This window comes from Copidosoma floridanum, unplaced genomic scaffold (genome assembly GCF_036245765.1).
Source record: "Copidosoma floridanum isolate Cflo_tuat_1 unplaced genomic scaffold, Cflo_Japanese_pri ptg000011l, whole genome shotgun sequence".
Classification (NCBI taxonomy): domain Eukaryota; kingdom Metazoa; phylum Arthropoda; class Insecta; order Hymenoptera; family Encyrtidae; genus Copidosoma; species Copidosoma floridanum.
In genome coordinates this window covers 11,455,640-11,472,941 of record NW_028321888.1, presented here as the reverse complement: position 1 = coordinate 11,472,941, position 17,302 = coordinate 11,455,640, and the positions used below count along the sequence as shown (strand labels likewise).

The 17,302-nt window shown below is 35.9% G+C and overlaps 1 protein-coding gene and 1 pseudogene across 1 annotated transcript; both read right to left on the bottom strand.

Moving 5' to 3' along the window:
• Positions 1 to 1,381: 1,381 nt before the first annotated feature.
• On the bottom strand, positions 1,382 to 5,565 carry LOC149375184 (uncharacterized; annotated as a pseudogene).
• A 6,811-nt stretch (positions 5,566 to 12,376) lies between these two features.
• Positions 12,377 to 15,293, bottom strand: LOC106641344 (protein lethal(2)essential for life). The gene is made up of 2 exons (XM_014355751.2): positions 15,146 to 15,293; positions 12,377 to 13,958 (listed from the first exon to the last, which is right to left on the bottom strand). The coding sequence occupies exon 2, from the start codon at positions 13,901 to 13,903 to the stop codon at positions 13,394 to 13,396; it is 510 nt and encodes a 169-aa protein (XP_014211237.2). The 5' UTR covers positions 13,904 to 13,958; positions 15,146 to 15,293; the 3' UTR covers positions 12,377 to 13,393.
• Positions 15,294 to 17,302: the final 2,009 nt, after the last annotated feature.

Here is a 17,302-nt window from a genome sequence, read left to right as displayed (position 1 = left end):
CCACAATTCGCAGGCGTAAGTGCTCTGTCCAGTCAGAACCGGGAGACATCAAAAAAATTTTAATTGACACAAGAACTGTAAAGTCAAAGAGTAAAGCGGAAAAAAGGAATACGACAGGTCGAGGTCGCAGAGCGACTAGCGTCGATTCAATCGTGAGTGTGCCTGAAGGTAGGCGTGTAATACGCAGTTTACTCACTAAAACGATCATCAAGGAAGTCATCCCCGAAGAGCCAATATCCATGAAACAAACAAGAAAGAGGAAATATGCTTTTTCTGTTACTGGTAATGAAGCTAAGAAAGTACGTGATCAACTCGAGCATACTGAAAGTAAAGACTATGGATTTTCGTTACCCGAAACAGTTGAAGATGTTCCGGTTATCTCTGAAGGTTTGTGATCAAAAAAGATATATTTACCGCAACATTCAAAGTGAATAAGAATCGAATTTTGAGAAAATGAAACTTTTATTTTCAGATGTTTGTCAAACGACCACTTTCAAATTTGCACATCCGACTGGATTACAGAAGTAAGTTCCTTCAAGTAAAAAAAAAAAGAATGTTTGATGTGTAAAATTCATATGAATTTTACAGATTTCTAACGCCCATTCGCATCGATGAGGTTGAAACAACGAGTATCTTGGAGGTAGTTGATACTGGCAATGTAAAAAAACCTTGGGCCAAAATTCAACCGCGAAGCTGTTTTATAATGCCTAAAAAAGCGAAAAACAAAGAACAATGATGTGTCAATTAAATGTTTTTCATTTAATCTGTTGATATTTTGTTGGTTTTCGTTTTTTTTTTATTTTTTTCCAAACGAGAAAGCAGATTGTAATATACTTTTGTAAATAATTGATTAATACATCATCATAGTTTTATAAAGGTTTGAGTCTAGTAATTTTTAAGCAAGTCCTAAATTCCCTTTCATACATACCACATAGATCATATCAAGCAAACAAAACATGTTAAGATCATGGAATTTAATACATATCAATCAATTGTCGTCACATGTTAAATAAATTTTTTTGACACTCAACATTCAAAGCCACTGATAATACCAGTACTTTACTTTTTTCAGGCCACAAAATACGATATTTAGTATTATTGGAATTAAGCATCCCTTGAACGCTACTTTTCAAATTCGGTATAAGAAAATAAAAATAACGTCAGCATTTCAGATCTTATCAATTAGTTCATGTAGAAATTTACCATACAATTTTATCAAAAAAGGCATATGCTACAGATTCTTTTGTCTCTTTCGTTGTTTTTTTGAACATGAAGTCTGTGAAATCCGAAATAGTCATCCCATGTAATATAAATAGACAGTCACAAGAAAATAAAACAATAGCTATTGTATTAAAATTTCTCGTACTTATCGTTTTATTTTTCATCTACAATTTATGTGATAAATTAGGCAAATTCGTTATACATATCAGTTGGCGTGCAAAATAAATAACGTTTAATCGTCGATTCGACATTTCGACTAGAATGGCACAAATGTAAAACGCTTAATACATACGTGTGTATATGTATATATCAAACAATGAGAATAGTTATAAAAGCGGTTTTATACAAAAAAAAGGTCAATTACCTCCATAAGCTGAGAGAAATAACTTAAAAATACTGCAACAGGTGGAAAACAGGGAGGGATCGAACACGTTATTTATGTACAACATAAGTAGATAGTGGGAACTACCCTAATATCCAAATTAAAAAAAAAAAAAAAAAAAAAAAAAAAAAAAAAAAAAAAAAAAAAAAAAAAAAAAAAACAGTTGCTCGGAATAAAAATAAGAATCGTAGCGCGCGTAGCGACCGTAGTAGTTGGCTGCACGGCCACCCTCGATGGGATTGCAGGAGAAGAGTGCATCCCCTCGGTAACCCTCGGCGCACCTGAAAAATAAGTGATAATTTTTTGTTTTATCGATTCATCGATACCCACGTATTGAATAATCTACATAAATTTTATCACTCTTAATGTATTTTTTTTATACCTCCTTGATACTTGGCGTGTATTTCTTTTAGTATGATTAATAATACTTACTGGCACACTGCAATGTGTCTTCTAGGTGTACAATTGGCATTTAAAACCGCACTCACGGCCCGTGCACGGGTTCTGACAGGCAAAGTTGATGCACGCCTGATTGTCCGGGCACTCGTTGTTGGACAAGCACTCGCCCCTCTTACAACTGATAACATAATATGTCATACATCACTTAAATCAGATCAAATTGCATACAATGCAATATATATACACGCGTGTACCTGATTAGCGCGTTTCCAACATAGCCGTGGGGACACCTTTACACCGGGCGCTTCTTACCCGTGTTGTCATGGCCCGGTCAGCACTCGGCGTTGGCACCACACGGATTCCCGCTGTACAGGTCCTCTGCAAGTCAATGAACATTGTAGCCCCAAAGAGTTATTGTTGTTATCGGGGGCATTTTGCATAATGTACGCGCTAATATTAATTTAATACACGTATGTATGTATATATTATACCATCGGTGAAGGGCCGACAGAAAACGAAGGGGTCGCCAGTTTTGTCCTTGGGACAACTGCAGACGGGCGTTACGTCGCGGAGCTCGCAATTGGCGTTGGTGCCGCAGGTGCCCTCGCAAGGATCGACACATTTCTGATAGAGGCAGGCAGGCTTGCCGGCAGGACAGTCGGAGTGCTGGGTGCACTCGGGCTGGCAGGATATGAGCGGGTTACCCAGCCAATTCTGCAAGAATGAGAAAAATTTCAATGGTTATGTATTTTACGTGTGTAATGTATATGTGGTTTAAAAGATGTGTATGATGATGATGACCTTGGGACAGGCGCAGTTAGCTCGGTGGTTGATGACGTTGCACTCGGCGCTCTCGGCGCATACGGAGGCGCACGGTCCAGCGAAAGTCCTTCGAGCAGTGCTGGTGCTGGGGACAGTCAAAGTCGGACTCGCACTCGTGACGGCAGCCCTCGAGAGGACGCCCTCGGTATCCCGACAAACAAGAGCATACCGCCACGCCGTTCTTGACTTTGCACTTGGTGTTGGCCCCACAAGGATTTGGGCTCCTGCACGGCGCCTCTGTTTGGGATATCATCATGAAATTTACTTTTACGCCAGGGAGTAAATGTATGTAGTTGTTCATAACATTGAGAAAAAAAGAAAAAAAAAAAAAGAAAAAATGTACTTGCCAGGGTCGTAGACGCAATTGTGCAGAGGATTGCCCGTGTGACCTGGAGGACAGTTGCACACCAGTATGTGGTTGACCGTCTGGCAGAGCGCGTTTGTGCCGCAGGCGTAGGTACACGGATCGATGCATCGGTTCCCGCTGCAGGTGCGGCTTCCAATGCAATCCTCGTTTACTGCAATTTCGGGGACAAAACAGATATATTATTTCTTTTATTTGCAGGATTTTTCATCCCCATTGATTCCCGTTAAAAATTTTAAAATTATATTTTAGTATTGGTAATTTAAAAAACATATACGCGCTCGGTTAATGATTGTTGATCAAAGTGACCATGCACACCTTTTATTGAATTGCACTATTTTTCTTTTTAACTCGCATTTATTTTATTTTCAGAAAAGAAACGAGTTAATCGGTATAGTAGTTGTTCGAATCGTAATAGAAGAAGATAAAAAAAATAAAATAAATTGTGAGAACTAGTCAATAACGCGATCCAGAAATGTGTGATGAAAAGATTACGAAATAAGGCTCGATGAGGAATCAAAAAAGGGGCTACGTGACCTTGCGCGTTCGCCGCGCGTAATAATATAATCGTTTGCCATGCAATTATGGTATATACAAGTGAGCTTGATACTCCACTTGTATGTACTATATTTCCGTAAATATATATACACGCGCACACCTTTTTATGGTGACGTAAGTGCTCGATGATGGGTTAGGCATTGCCAATTAAGTATGTTGCAGGTATACGAAACGTAAAAACTGACATTGTGGCTGATGATGATGATGATGATTATAATAATAATAAATACTTACTGATGCATTCGACACGCTCGCACCTCGTAAGAGGATCGCCATCGTACAGATTCAAGCACGAACAAACCGGCCGGCCCTCGCTCATCGTACACCTGGCGTTCTGGCCGCATGTGTGGCTATCACAACTGGTTGCTGTGTGTTTGTTGAAAAACATGTATGTTCATTTTTTTTCTTTGCAATTTTTGTTCCCAACCCACGACATATTTCGCTTCAATTACAGAAAAAAATTTCACTTTCGTAAAAATGGTAAAAAATGGTAAAAAACGTCTTTCCCAACCTTATGATTATTAGAAAATGGCTCGAAACCATAAAAAAATTTAAAGATCCAAATTGGGGTGGAGCACCACTTCTGCGTAATTAACGCATTTTCTAATTTTAAAATAGCAACAATTTTTTAAATTTATTTTAAGAGAAAAATATTTTTTCCTTATAACCGGCCAAGAGATTTCAAACCATTTCTATGATCCTCGAAAAAAAATTCCCCTTTTTCCGGGATTAGCGCAACGAAATACTTAGTGTGTCCCAAGTCTTGGAAAATTGTTTCTCATCGATTCAAGGTTGATAAATAAATCGGAGGTATAACAAAGGTGCACTTCATAAATAAATTTAAGTCATCGAGTAAAAACCTGTATTAAATGTATACCTCCACGTGCAAAAAATGAACCTTGTATGGGTATACACAAGTATAGTTTGAAACCAGTTGACCTTCGCCATAGAATGATGATACGTCAGAGGCCCATGTATTTATACAAATAATGTTACTTCGTCGTTGAAATATCTCAAAAACGAATCGGCTTGCGGGTTTTTTTTTTTTATTTTCGATCTTTAAATATTATCTTCGCTCTTCTACGCGTATAGAGATACACTTTACTCGTAAGATTGTTTTTATTTTATCAGTTAATGCTATAGTATACATCAAAGAAAATTTTTTAACGACTGTTCCAATGAACAGATGTGAAAAATAAAATAAAATAAAATTCAGAGTTGCCGGAAAAACACAAGGTATAATGATAAAATCGATTTAAAGCTTCTCCCACTAGTGTTTCTGAATTGCTACGTGTAAGAAAAACCTCCAGTCTTCGTTCGCATACGCGGCGAATAATCGTTTCCTGTAACTTTGAGACTTACTCTGCCAAGTACGCGATTGAATAAGGGGTATCATAAAAATTCTTCGCTCCACTTGTTTATATATACAGTGCACACCTATTATTGCGTAATAATTAAAATGATGGACAATTACCTCGAGCACCCGATTGGTTGGGTCTTTTGCGCATCAACAGAACATCAAAAATAATAACCGCGAAAAATAAGTAATTATTTAACCAATCTATATCAATTATCGTTTGAGCGAAGATTTCAATCGCACGAGTTTCAATAGCTGAATTTTCGTGAAAAAAAATTAATTTCCTTATTTACTCAATAGTTGAATGTATAGTGTTGGGGAAAGTAAAAACAACAACAAGGGCACCTACCTCCACTGAGTACCTTCGAGCCGTAAAATACGTTGCTTGCCCATGGGCAGCATCGCCACCGCCAAAGTGGCACACAGCGCGACCAGCAGAACTGTAGTCTGCATTGGCTTCATTTTGCTAGCTGTAGATCTTTTCAAAAAGCGGAGAAAAGAAAGTTAGTCCTGGAGCCAGGGTACTTTTCGTAGCCGATGGAGGTCCATGGTTGGACCAAAGTTTTTTTTATGTACTTTGATGCGCTGAATCCGATTTTCGAAGGTGCTTGGCTGTAAAGTTGGCCGATTAATTGTTATAAACATTTTTTATAAACAAATAAGAAATTTTCATTTTTTTTACATAAAAAAATTTTTTTTAGATTTTTTGGCCAATTTTAAACAAAAAGTATTCTTGTCATTTTTTCGTAAAACCCTTCGTTTACGAGTAAAAAATTCACGAAGTTTCGAAAAACAGGGTTTTTCACGAAATTCGACCATACGTTGCACATTCATTAATGCATATTTTTTAATCCAACACGGCTTAAAACTTTCGTATAATATAGTACTACAATAATATGGAATGAGCAATGTATGATTTTAATTGGATTTTTATCTAGCAATGCCTCATCGTTAGGTCTATTGCGCGCTTACGCGGTAAGTATGTACTGGAGACCACGCATGAGAGTTCATTATGTTTATTTATAAAGAGCTGCATTTAAAATTTCTTCCGATATTCTACTGTAAAAAGGAAAAAGGGTAAGTAGTAAAACAAGTTTATGCAATGCAAATGATAAACTGAGACTAAGAATTCAGTTAATTTAAGTTAATATGTCACCTAAATGCTTCATGTTGTAAAATGTACAAATTGTAGATAACGCAAATATTTGGGTTATTGGGAATTATTTATGCATTTATTAGATTCTTGTTGCTAAAAACATGACAGATAAATAAAAAAAATTTTTTTTCAAAAATAACAAAAAATTTTTGTTTAAACAAATTGTTTAACAATATGCTAACTAACAATTTTTATGATGTGCATCCTTAGACATTTAAATAAGGAGTGAAAATATCGGAAGAAAGTTTAAATGCAGCTCTTTATAAATAAACATAATGAACTCTCATGCGTGGTCTCCAGTACATACTTACCGCGTAAGCGAGCAATAGACCTATGGATGAGGCATTGCTAGATAAAAATCCAATTCAAATCATACATTGCTCATTCCATATTATTGTAGTACTATATTATACGAAAGTTTTAAGCCGTGTTGGATTAAAAAATATGCATTAATGAATGTGCAACGTATGGTCGAATTTCGTGAAAAACCCTGTTTTTTGAAACTTCGTGAATTTTTTACTCGTAAACGAAGGGTTTTACGAAAAAATGACAAGAATACTTTTTGTTTAAAATTGGCCAAAAAATCTAAAAAAAATTTTTTTATGTAAAAAAAATGAAAATTTCTTATTTGTTTATAAAAAATGTTTATAACAATTAATCGGCCAACTTTACAGCCAAGCACCTTCGAAAATCGGATTCAGCGCATCAAAATACATAAAAAAAACTTTGGTGCAACCATGGACCTCCATCGGCTACGAAAAGTACCCTGGCTCCAGGACTAAGTTGTATCGTTTATCGGTTTAAAATATCGGTTTTGAAAATTGAGAGATCAATAATTTATATTTTGAAGGCTCGCAATGGAAACAGCGAATTATCGTTTTCCGCGAGGCAAACAAGATTGATCAAGTATGTACCCAGGAAAAAAAAGGTTCGGAAGCTCACTTGAAGCCGACGACTGATTTGAATGAAAAATCGGCAAGGTAAGTGTATACACAGATGTAACGATCGAAGAGCGGAGAGTACGTATAAAAGGGTATACGCGACAGTTAAACGATCCGCGCTTGGCTGGACCGCAAGGCGAACTGACTCTGAAAAAGTCAAAAGCAAGTCACTATATAATCCCATGGCTATAACGTTTAAGTTAAAAGCGATGTGTGTATATATACATATATGCACATGTGAGTACACCGATGGAATCCATGGCCAGTAAGCATCCCGAGTTTTGCGGGGATTGGCGCTTGTGTTATTTTATTTATTCAATTAATAAACAAAGCGGCCAGTAAGCGCCCCGGGTTGTGTGGGGATTGGCGCTTGTGTTATTTTATTTATTCAATGAATAAACAAAGCGGCCAGTAAGCGCCCTGGGTTGTGTGGGGATTGGCGCTTGTGTTATTTTATTTATTAAATTAAAAAACAAAGCGGCCAGTAAGTGCTCCGAGTTGTGTGGGGATTAGCACTTGTGTTATTTTATTTATTCAATTAATAAACAAAGCGGCCAGTAAGCGCCCTGGGTTGTGTGGTGATTAGCGCTTGTGTAATTTTATTTATTCAATTAAAAAACAAAGCGGCCAGTAAGTGCTCCGAGTTGTGTGGGGATTAGCACTTGTGTTATTTTATTTATTCAATTAATAAACAAAGCGGCCAGTAAGCGCCCTGGGTTGTGTGGTGATTAGCGCTTGTGTAATTTTATTTATTCAATTAAAAAACAAAGCGGCCAGTAAGTGCTCCGAGTTGTGTGGGGATTAGCACTTGTGTTATTTTATTTATCATTTTAATTATCAAAGCGGCCAGTAAGTGCTCCGGGTTGTGTGGGGATTGGTGCTTGTGTTATTTTATTTATCATTTTAATTATCAAAGCGGCCAGTAAGTGCTCCGGGTTGTGTGGTGATTGGTGCTTGTGTTATTTTATTTATTCAATTAATAAACAAAGCGGCTAGTAAGCGCCCCGGATTGTGTGGTGATTGGCGCTTGTGTTATTTTATTTGTTCAATTAATAAACAAAGCGGCCAGTAAGCGCCCCGGGTTGTGTGGGGATTGGCGCTTGTGTTATTTTATTTATTTAATTAATAAACAAAGCGGCCAGTAAGTGCTCCGGGTTGTGTGGGGATTGGCGCTTGTGTTATTTTATTTACTCAATTAATAAACAAAGCGGCCAGTAAGCGCCCTGGGTTGTGTGGTGATTAGCGCTTGTGTTATTTTATTTATTCAATTAAAAAACAAAGCGGCCAGTAAGTGCTCCGAGTTGTGTGGGGATTAGCACTTGTGTTATTTTATTTATCATTTTAATTATCAAAGCGGCCAGTAAGTGCTCCGGGTTGTGTAGGGATTGGTGCTTGTGTTATTTTATTTATCATTTTAATTATCAAAGCGGCCAGTAAGTGCTCCGGGTTGTGTGGTGATTGGTGCTTGTGTTATTTTATTTATTCAATTAATAAACAAAGCGGCTAGTAAGCGCCCCGGATTGTGTGGTGATTGGCGCTTGTGTTATTTTATTTGTTCAATTAATAAACAAAGCGGCCAGTAAGCGCCCCGGGTTGTGTGGTGATTGGCGCTTGTGTTATTTTATTTATTCAATTAATAAACAAAGCGGCCAGTAAGCGCCCTGGGTTGTGTGGGGATTGGCGCTTGTGTTATTTTATTTATTTAATTAATAAACAAAGCGGCCAGTAAGTGCTCCGGGTTGTGTGGGGATTGGCGCTTGTGTTATTTTATTTACTCAATTAATAAACAAAGCGGCCAGTAAGCGCCCTGGGTTGTGTGGTGATTAGCGCTTGTGTTATTTTATTTATTCAATTAAAAAACAAAGCGGCCAGTAAGTGCTCCGAGTTGTGTGGGGATTAGCGCTTGTGTTATTTTATTCATCATTTTTATTATCAAAGCGGCCAGTAAGTGCTCCGGGTTGTGTGGGGATTGGCGCTTGTGTTATTTTATTTATTCAATTAATAAACAAAGCGGCCAGTAAGCGCCCCGGGTTGTGTGGTGATTGGCGCTTGTGTTATTTTATTTATTCAATTAATAAACAAAGCGGCCAGTAAGCGCCCCGGGTTGTGTGGGGATTGGCGCTTGTGTTATTTTATTTATTCAATTAAAAAACAAAGCGGCTAGTAAGTGCTCCAAGTTGTGTGGGGATTAGCGCTCGTGTTATTTTATTTATCATTTTAATTATCAAAGCGGCCAGTAAGTGCTCCGGGTTATGTGGGGATTGGTGCTTGTGTTATTTTATTTATTCAATTAATAAACAAAGCGGCTAGTAAGCGCCCTGGGTTGTGCGGGGATTGGCGCTTGCGTTATTGTTTAATGTATTTTATTAATTAATAAAGCTTGTGATACTGCTTTTAGGCGCGTTGGGTTGTTGGGTTAAATAGCTTAGGATTAATTTATCAAGTTATGGTGTAGGAAATGTTGTCGAGTTATCTGGGGTTTTGCGTCTTGCTCCATATAGCCAATTTGAATTTCCCGCAAGTTTGCCAGTCACATTTGAGAGCACTGGCTACACGTGTTACGAACTTATCATTCGGAAATAGAAAAACTACTATTTTTCACTCCTGCAAAAAACGATGACTATATTTTCAGATTTTCAAGTAGTTTGTCATCGCATTACAAATTTTTTTTTTTTATGTGATTTCTTTCCTCTCACCTGGTTAACTTAGTACCATACTTGGCCGCTTCGTGACGCTGAGTTCATTAGTGAGTAAGCAGTTTGAAATTCACAAATAGTATTTTACTGACTGATCATTACAATTTTTCTATTTTCTAGAACGTATATTTTTTTATCTTCCTAAAAAATACTATCCTAATTCCCTACCGAGGGTGCACCCGATATATTTCCACATATTTCCTTTAGTATTTTTTTTTTGTTTTTTTTTTTTTTTTTTTTTTTTGTTTGATGGAGCGGGGAGGGGAAAATCTTCATAGACACCCCAGCTAATCCGGTGGTAGTGTCGGATTCACCCGGTGTGCCTACCGACTAAAAACTAACCTCCCAACAAAACAAAAGGGCATAAGAGGAGAAAGAAGAAGGAAAATAACGGAGAATTTTGGAGGCCGACTCGCTCTCGAAGAGATGAGAGGAGGGGGCACTTACGCATCTGGGCGAAGCTCGAATCTTGGCTTACGCCGGAATAGAGTTAGAGAAGCTTAAATTTTGTGTTATTGTACGTGTGTGTGTAGATGTGTGAGTCCGCTGGGTATTGTATTGTGTATTTGGATTTGGAATTTGGAAGCGTACTTGTGATTAGTGTAAGTGTTGTATAGGGTTCCTTTAGTATATTTTCTACCTTGGGTACTTACAAAATCTTTGTTTCACACTAGACAGTCTTGTACCTTTATGGCTAATTAACATTTTTTTATATTTTCTACTTTCCTTTCTCCACGTGATATATAACAATATAACAAGTTAATAAAAATATTTTTTATAAGAGATTGAAGAGAAATACCTATTGTTATGCTTATCTATTAAGAAAATCTGTTCTTCAAAAAATATTTCGGTTAATGACCTTTTTTTCGTAGGACTTATTGCGTGAACAATTGAATATGTTTAACAACAATCCAGCTTTATCATGCAACTTGATGATTTGAGCAGAATTATTTTTCGGCGTGCGCGTGTGTGTGCAAATTATGTTGCACCCACACATGCATACGCAGTTTTCTCCATACCAAGCAAGTTTAACTTTCTGTTAAAATTCATACTTGGTGGCCCTTTTTCAGAGCGCGGAGTGAATTTAAAGAAAATTTAGGAATAATGGAAAAAGGAGAGGAATCGTTCCGTCCTCGATCGCTAGCTGGAACTTATCAGTGTGGTGTGCTAGCGATCTAGCCTCAGATGAACACTGCTAACACTTGCACTGATACACCTTAAGATGGTATGGTAATTTGTAATAATATATTGTGAAATACTTTTTTTTCTTTTCAAGAAATTTTACTCTAATAATAAAAATTATCTACGATTTTCTTAATTGACATAATTCTGTTTATTACCATTGTAATGATTAATTTATAATTTTTCCTTAGAAATAAATAAGACATGTGCTTAACGTATATTTATTAATTTTACAACATTACTTAGCATAAGTTATTATTTAGGAATTTGATAAATTATATTTGATTTTTAAAAGAACACAAAATTAAAAAGCAGTTTAAATGTATTACATGTAAAATGCAGTGTGAGAGATCTACAAAATTAATGAGATACATAAACGTTATAATTCAAATAAAAAACGTTAAAAATATTTACAGTGGTATTTTTTTTTTTTCGTATATGTTAAATATTAATTAAATGCTCTACATTTTGGTTTCCGTCAAGTCAGAAAGAGCTGATAAAGTACTGTCGGTAAGTTTATATTAATAACTTTTTTTAGCTTCGCAAGCCTATGTTATAACATAGGCCGATGTACAGAAAAATAGTTATATGGTACGGCCCCAGCTACTATCGGTGTGGCAGTATGTGGCGATATTTTACCTGCTACTTATTGCGCAGTGCGCGAACGAGGGGCACATTGGCACATAAGCCCAAAATTGTGGCTGCGTCTGCGTCGCACTTGACTCACGTGACTCGCACTTTTATTGAAATGCGATCTTTTGAAAGAATTAAAATGTAAACAAAGCTTCAGTGCAAATCGTAGAGAAAAAAAGGAAAATAAAATGAAAAAATGTGTAGTCTTTAAAGCAGTTAACTGTCTAGTGGGCCAAAAATTGACCAGATATTACGTGAAATTAAAAAAAGAAGCTCATGAGCTGCGTTCAATTAAAATCGATACCGTGGTTTTTTTTAAATCAATAATTATTGAAAATTAACCGATGGTTATCGACGCAGCTCATGAATAGCTAATAAAAGACGTTACGACACATTCAATTGCAGATTAAACAGAAAAAGAAAAAACAAAAAATAAAGTATTTGTATTTATAAATATTTGTGAAATGAGATTTCATCAATTCATGCTAAGTAGGATAAAAACAATTAATTTGAGTTCTATATGCCATGATACATGCTACTGTGAGCATACCATATTTATTGAGAGGCAAAAGATCTTAACAACAATGAAAACTAAACGAGAGCGCTGAGCAGTTAAAGATCTCTCTCTTACGTACTAATCAGGTATTAAAAAATAAACATTTTGTTTACGATCTTTAAAATTTTATTAATTTAATTCTTAATTACACAATCTACGAAAAATGTTATAATATCATCCCCTAAAAAACAATTTTCTTATTCTAGAACTTATGAATCAGATACTGTGTTGAGTGTATGTTGTAAAATATTTTTTGTTAAAATACAAACAAATTTTCACTAATAAATACCAAGATGACAAATCATGTTATAGTAAACGAGAGCTCAGTAATGCATCAGAAGTCAGTAATTCAAAAAATTTTTCAAATTATGAACTGAATAGAAAAGATTATTAATAAGACTACATAACAGCTTATAAAGTATGCACTACAAATTTTGACAATTTTTACAGAAGTAAGAGACAATATTCGTCTCATAATACTAATTATAAAAAGTATATAAATAAAAACAGTTATCACAAATATAACATTATACTGCACTATTATTACATTAAGACTTTAGTTATTTACAGAAAAAGGTTTGAAAACTAACTAGTTCCAGTTTTGTACCGTATGTAATAAAGCGTAACAAAGTTAAATAATTTTTCAACACATAGCACCCATTCGTTGTTTACTTTGCCCATTTTCATTGGCTCTCAACTACTTGTTGGAATATACTTTTTATAACACTTTGGATTATTTATGACATGATTTTGTTAACAAAAAAAAAAAAAAAGAAATTTAAGAATGATTCAGATAACAATAATAGAAGCAGTTTACTCTAACCCTATCCTACTATTTATAACTGATGCTTGAAAACAAGAGAAAAATGTAAAGTTAGGACATAAATATTTGAATCTAAAATATAATCTGAAGGTTTAATTGGAGCACAAATAAAAATACGAAGTATGGGTGTAAAAAGGTGTGGAAACTTGTTACAGAGCAGTGGTTTTAGTAAAAAAAGAAATGAATAGGGACAAAGTAAATAAAAGAAAGTATATATAAAGGTATGTAAATGCCGAGAGATTGGATGGTGTGGAAGGCCGGATGCAAGTTTACAGGTTATGTACAGTGGCGTACTTGGTGGAATTAAGTATTTTTAACGGCCGGGGTGGCGGTGTGTTGTATGGGAATGATCTTCTCCCCGGGCGCCGAGAGGGCCAGAGTGGGCGCGGTGATGGTCAGCACTCCGTCGGAGGACAGGTGAGATTGGACGTTGCCGATGTCGTGGCCCTCGGGCAGGACGTAACGGCGCACGAACTGGCGCGAGATGTAGCCGTGCTCGTCCTTCTTCTCTTCGTGCTTGGCCTCGACGACGATAGAGTTGTCGACGGTCTTGACGGTGATCTCCTTAGGCGCGAACTGCTGCACGTCGATTATCACTTGGAACTTGTCTTTGTCCGACTGGATTCTCGAGACGCCGCCGCTCTGCTCCAGGAGGTTGCGCCAAGGCCGGTAGTAGCCGTGGAGCGACGGGACTGTGAGGGTGTTGAGCAGCTCGTCCCTCGTCAGGCCTAGCCCAAAGTGCTGGTCGAACAATCGGCGTGGCCTCTCGAAGTCATCCCACCAATCGCGGAACATTGTTGGAATCAGTGCCATTTTTTCAGACTTTGCGAACTTGTTGCCTCGAGAGTCTGTTTCGAAGATGACTTAGCTGCAATATTAAAAAGTCATTACTGATTTTTTTTTCAAATATTGCATAAATTAAGGTTTTGTTTTCAAGTTTAGTTGCGAATTACTTAAATAACTACTTCGTATTCTTTCAGGTTGTTTAACAAAATAAATAATATATCTTATAAACTCATGCGTAGATCCACTCATGTACAAGTTGTATAAACATACAAAAATACAGTATACAACGCAGTCAGTAAAAATCTGATCTGTCCATTTGGTTTGCCAACAAATAATGTTATTCTCCTCACCTTACCGATAATTACTACCGATAATGACCGGCATTGAACATTTGTTGAAAAACCAGATGGACACTTCAAAGTTTCGGCTCAAATAAATAAAATCGTTTTGGCCAAAGAATTTTGTATTCCTAAATTCAAAAGTTAATAATGTTTCACGTAAATACTACAAAAAATGTTTTATTGGTCGAACGTTCTATTTTCAAAATAAAATCAAACATAAAATATACTTCAGTTTAACTGCATTGTACTAAAGCCGTAACATACAACGCACAAGAGTAGCATGAAGTAATATATCTATACACACATGTGCGCTGTACGTTATCGGTGGTATAGATATACCACCCCATGCATTCTTGTGCGTTGTACATTACCGTATAAGTAGGCCGATGTTTATTAATTCTTTTGACTAATAAAGAAATTGCAGTAAAACAATTTAAAATACATATTAATAAACATTTAATAGTCAAAAAAGTTAATAATGTTGTAACAGTAGCATGTTATGGTACAAGTCACGACAAGAAAAAATAAGACTTAATGTTTAATATCAACAGGTGAAAACAAAATCTATTACATACATTTGACAGTAAATAAGTACAAAAAAAATTTTAACGGAAAGTGTTAAATTTATTAAGTTGAAGATGCAGTTTTTAAAAGTTTTAGATAATTACGTTTTAATTTAACTAAAATCGTTTTGAAACAACGGTTACTAACAGTTGCGCAGCGACGACACACGCGGACGTTTTGAACACATTAAAATCAATTATTGTTAAAAAGTGACCAGCAATTCTAATTAAACAAAAAACTAAACGACATTCTATTATCAAATTTAAAAAAAAATTTCAAACATTTTCACTAAAACACAAGGCAAACTTATTTTTACACCGTTTAATAATTGTTATTAAAGCTAAACAATGAACTCAACACTTGCCTTTTCGTCGATGATACCACGTTGGCTCACAATTATCAAGAAATATTTAAAATTAAAACAAGCCAGAAAAGAGAAAAAATCCGCTTGAGATAAACGTAGGTGTATGTATACACACAGAGACACTCACGTGTAATATCGCTTTGATGCTCGATTTCGTACTGCCCGGCTGTTCGTATTCGTCGGCCTTTTATAACCACAGCGTGTGCCTATACCGTTCTTTTCGAGACATTTCTGTTGCTATATACACCGGTAAACGTTGGACGTACGTTTTTAGCTGTACTGGCAGTACTGGCACGCACTAAAATCGGACTGCGAGAGCCCTCCTGAATCATCTCGATGCTTCTATCGCTTACTTTGTTTTCGCATTGAGCCAAAAAAGAAATATTCGCATTTCCAGTATTATTGCATAATATTATTAAGCTCACCTATTTATACACGCGTCCCTTTTTTGATCAAACATAGCTTTACACAGACGGCTCATTATGGATCAATTGCGAACAGTGAATTAGGAAACACTGTTAATTTCTTTCACAATCGCTTAAAAAAGTTTGTGCGAGAATTCTCTTATTAAAATCATGTAATCTGAAAATTAAATCAAATGTTGCATTTAGATTTGAGGCATCATTTTCTATTTCAGCTATTTCTCCACGATACGCTTTACTGATCTAAGTAAAAAAAAAAAAAAAAAAAGTAAAAATAAGCTTTATTCCTGACACATACGTATACAAATTTCCCTTAACGCACCACATACTCCAGCGGTTAAGGACACATAATTATAGGCTTCCATAAAAGTTTCTCCGAGCTTTCCTTGCCAAGGCCAAAATTTCCGATGGCTCATCTTTACTTTCTCGCATAAAATGAACTAGTGACTGTGTAGAATTGAGCCAAGGAAGAATACTTCATTTCCTAGTATAGCGCGTGTCCGTACTGATGCGTTTAATGTGCATGACAATAGAATTTTACTCCCTTCCACTACGCAGCAATGCTTATGACATATTTACAAATATTTGTGTATGTCCTGCGCGTGTTTTTTTTCTCGTTTATCTTTCCTATAATCTGTTTCTCTTCCAGCACTGACCCACTGGTAAATATTTTATGTCATCGATCCAGTGCCTGTTTTTTGATGTTGGTAGAAAAAAACAAGCTAGTTGTTTCTTGGTGTGTATGTATTTTTATATTTAACGTCAATGTAGTGACGCTTCGATGAGCACGTTGTTGTTTTTTTGGTAAGGAAAAAGTAAAAAAAATCAATATTTGTTATCGACCAGAAACTGAAAAAAATAAACAATAAGACACACCTAAATATTTTGTTCAGCATATATTGAATAACGTTGGATGAAATTTTTTTTTTTCATGTTGACGCTTAAAAAATATTTATGCATTTATCTCCATTGTAGTTTTGTTTTTAAGTAAAATACATCTTAAAATATGGGTAACAATTTTCGTTAATGAGTGTTACTTTTTTGTATGGTACCAGGTTTTTTATTTTCTTTTAAAATATGAAAAAAATTAGGTGATCCAGATGTTGATTTTTAGAGATCAATTTAGAATTTTTAACCATAGCGTCCTGTCAATTTTAGAGTACACAAATTTTTGACTTTTTACATATAGTTGAAACAAAAAAAAAAAAAAATCGTGTTTTCTTTATTGTCTATACCTTAACTTTTTTCTTTGGTCTCTGCTTACAACGGAAAATATGACATCGAGTAAACCAACGTGTGCGTCAGTGATTTTCAATGTCAATGACATAGTTTTCGGTAAATAATATATTGAGCCACCCCTAACATCATGACTACCACTACCAAAGTAGGCCAATGGAACATGAAGTCCATTGCTCCAACCAATTACAATGCAAAGTAATGCCACGTACCTACTCGCAGCAAATAAGAGCTACTGTTGCTTCTATCCTTCAACTACGACAGCCAATCTACTCAAACTCGATAGCTTTTTTCTCCTACAGTACCTGCGCCAACGGAGGTAGGGATGACCAAGCGCCTCTTTTCCCCTGCCACCGCAAGATTTGGATGTTTTTGGCCTCTTCTGCTACTTATTTATGAGTGTACAAAAGATGTATTGATCTTTGGCGTATAGTACGTAAAAAAGTTTGCAATAAAGAGATTTTGTTGCAGTTGGTTTATAGAAACGAAAATTTAGTAA

Coding starts and splice junctions, on each gene's coding strand:
- LOC106641344 (XM_014355751.2), bottom strand. CDS start 13,903: ATGGCACTGATTCCAACAATGTTCCGCGATTGGTGGGATGACTTCGAG.